The sequence below is a fragment of the Chiloscyllium plagiosum genome, chromosome 31, assembly GCF_004010195.1.
Source record: "Chiloscyllium plagiosum isolate BGI_BamShark_2017 chromosome 31, ASM401019v2, whole genome shotgun sequence".
NCBI lineage: Eukaryota > Metazoa > Chordata > Chondrichthyes > Orectolobiformes > Hemiscylliidae > Chiloscyllium > Chiloscyllium plagiosum.
In genome coordinates, this window is record NC_057740.1 from 2,343,693 (window position 1) to 2,346,899 (window position 3,207).

At 43.2% G+C, this 3,207-nt stretch overlaps 1 protein-coding gene across 1 annotated transcript in view; it reads right to left on the reverse strand.

The window, feature by feature from the left end:
- Positions 1-330: 330 nt before the first annotated feature.
- LOC122565141 (E3 ubiquitin/ISG15 ligase TRIM25-like) overlaps positions 331-3,207 on the reverse strand; it is a 36,300-nt gene continuing 33,423 nt past the window's right edge. The window contains exon 6 of the mRNA XM_043720805.1: positions 331-1,127. Coding sequence (XP_043576740.1) covers positions 577-1,127 — 551 coding nt within the window. The 3' untranslated portion in view covers positions 331-576. The remainder of the gene's footprint in view (positions 1,128-3,207) is intronic.

Consider the following 3,207-nt stretch of genomic DNA (forward strand, 5'->3'; position numbering starts at 1 on the left):
GTTTCAGACTGGGTTTCTATTGTGGGGATGAAGTCAGTGGGCTTCACTTATTATTCCAGTGTGTGAACTCGTGTTAAAAAAAAATACACTAGGGAAATCTAGGTTGTTGCAGAATCTGAAACGTCAGTGAGGGATTTCAAAGGGACTACTGGCCCCAAGAAGATGACGTGGAATTTCTGCAAGGTAGATTGAAGCACCACCTCTGGTAAGACAGTGCAATTACAGTGTGATGTGTTTACATAGGCATTTGCCATAATGTGGATCAAGAAATTCCTTATGATTAACAATTGACTAGATGTGACATCAAGAAGCAAGATTGTGTAGGCAAGGAGTCATATATAGACATAATATTTTTTTAATAATCTTTAGGTATGTAAAATGTCAGGAAAACATTTAAGAAACTCATTTTCCACCAACCTAGAAGCATATCCTTAGAATTTAGCTTTTTAAATGATTAAACTATGGCCTTTCTCAAACAGGAAATGTCAGCATTAAAATGTAACTTGGTTCCACCAATAGAGCAAAAGGGTAAAACTCCTTTCTCAAATCGCTCAAAAACAATAATAAAATCAGAAGTCAAGAATATGGGAAACTCAAGTCACACATAGTGATGCACTCATCACAGCCATTCACCGTCAAAGCTGGGTAAAGGGCTTCAGTGAAGATTTGCTGCTGGAAAGAGTACAACAGGAATAGCTTCTTGTCAGACACTCTGTAAAATGAAATGATTCCAGCTTCGAATTCCACCAGCACTCCAATTCTGGCTGGGTTTCCAGTAGACAGTTTTATTTTGTTCCCATTATGCAGTGCAGTGCAGGAGCCCAGCAGGGAGCACACACTCCATGACTTATTATTCATTCCCAGTGAACACTCAGACCCTGGGCCCTTCCGTCTCAGACTCCTGTAACACACGCCAACCCTCCAACATGCCCCGGGAACCTCCACCTCCCAGTAAGAGAGGCCACGGTTCACACCATCAGCACACATGACCTGCGGGAAACAGTCGAATCGTCCTGGGCCCTCAGCACATTTTGGTTTCTGTCGAGTGAGTGTCACATTCCTCTTACTGTTGGACACAACCAGCTGAGGGTGGGCCGTGAGTCGATCCAGAAGCGGCGTCTGGCCGTCTGTGAATAAAAGCAGAGAATTCTCAGCCCTGGCTGTGGGGAGCTGCTGAAGGGCACGAGCTCAGAGGCACTGTTGGGGCTCAGAGTGTAAGTTGGTGAGGGAAGGGCAGTGTATTCCAAACCCTAACCCTGCAGTGTGTCACTGATTTGTTCTTTGTCAGTGTGCGTGCTGACATGCGATACCACACCTCGTGTGGAGTTTGCACATTCTCCCCGTGTCTGCGTGGGTTTCCTCCGGGTGCTCCGGTTTCCTCCCACAGTCCAAAAAGATGTGCAGGTCAGGTGAACTGGCCATGCTAAATTGCCCGTAGTGTTAGGTAAGGGGTAAATGTAGGGGTATGGGTGGGTTGCGGGTCGGTGTGGACTTGTTGGGCCGAAGGGCCTGTTTCCACACAGTAATGTAATCTAATCTAATCTAAAACCTGTTTGTGCCATGCATGTTTCCATGAAAATGAAAGATAAGACAAGCAAGATTCAGGAACCTTGGATGACAAGAGAAATTGAGAGCTTCGACGAAAAAGAGAAAAGGTGTAAGGTTTAAGAAAACTGAAGACAGACAAGGCCCTCAAATATAAAGGAAGTAGGAAAGAACTCGAACAAGGAATTAGGAACGCTGTAAAGGGCCATGAATTGTCTTTGGCAAACAGAATTAAGAAAAATCCCAAGGTGTTTTATACAGGTGTAAGGAGCAGGAGGGTAGGTCCACTCAAGGATAAAGGAAGGAATTTATGCTGGAGACAGCAACAGTGGGTTAGGTCCTTAATAAAGACTTTGCATTGGTATTCACAAAAGAGAAGGACATGGTGAATGGTGAGTCTCAGGAGGGGTATATTAATATTCTAGGGCATATGAATATATTAAAGAAAAAGAGGTGTTGATTGTTTTAATAAGAATTAAAGCAGTCAAGTCCCCAGGGCCTGATGGGATCTATCCCAAAATGCTGAGGGAGGCTGGTGAGGAAATTGTTGAGGCTTTGTACAAAATCTTTGTGTCCTCTTGTCACGGGAGAGGTCCCAGAGAACTGGAGAATAGCCAATGTTGTTTCTTTGTTTAAGAAGGGATAACCTGGAAAATTACAGGCCGGTGAGCCTTATGTCTGTGGTAGAGAAATTATTGGAGAAGGTTCTTAGAGATAGGATTTACTCACATTTGGTAAAATACGGTCATATAGCCTTCATCCATCAGGGCAAAGAGCATAAAAATTGGCAAGTCATGTTGCAGCTTTATAGAGCTTTAGTTAGGCCGCATTTGTTCTGGTGCCATACTACCAGAAGGATGTGGAGGCTTCGGAGAGGGTACAGAAATAGTTTATCAACATGTTGCCTAGTATAGAGGTTATTAGCTTTAAAGAGAACTTGGAGAAATTTGGTTTGTTTTCACTTGAACGTCAGGTAATGAAGGGTGACCTGGATAGAAGTTCACAAAATTGTGTGAGGAATGGATGGTTGGAGTCTTTTTTTCCAGGGTAGAAATGTCAGTTAATAGGGGGCATAGGTTTAAGGTAAAGGGGAGAAAGTTTAAAGAAGGTGTGAGAAACATTATTTTTACACAGAGAGTGATAAGTGCTTGGAATGCACTGTCAGAGGAGGTTGTAGAATAGCAACGTTAAAGAGGCATCTTAATAGATATATGAATAGGCAGGGAATAGATGAATATGAACAGCATAGAGCTGAAAGGTTTTTAGTTTACAAAGATGTCAAGCATTGCTACAGTCTTGGTGGGCCAAAGACCCTAGTGTTGTTCTTTGTACTAAAGGAAGATTTTGGGTGAACATTTTGGTGATGGTGACCACAATTCTGTGACTTTCACCTTGGTTATGGAGAGAGATAGGTGCGTGCAACAGGGTAGGTTTTACAATTGGGGGAAGGGTAATCACGATGCTGTAAGACAGGATCTGAGGAGCATAAGTTGGGAGCATAGGCTGTCAGGGAAGAATGTCGTGGAAATGTGGAACTTTTTCAAGGAACAGATACGACGTGGCCTTGATATGTATGTACCTGTCAAGCAGTAAAGAAATAGTCGTGTGAGGGAACCTTGGTTGACAAGGGAGGTTGAATGTCTTGTAAAAAGGAAGAAGGAG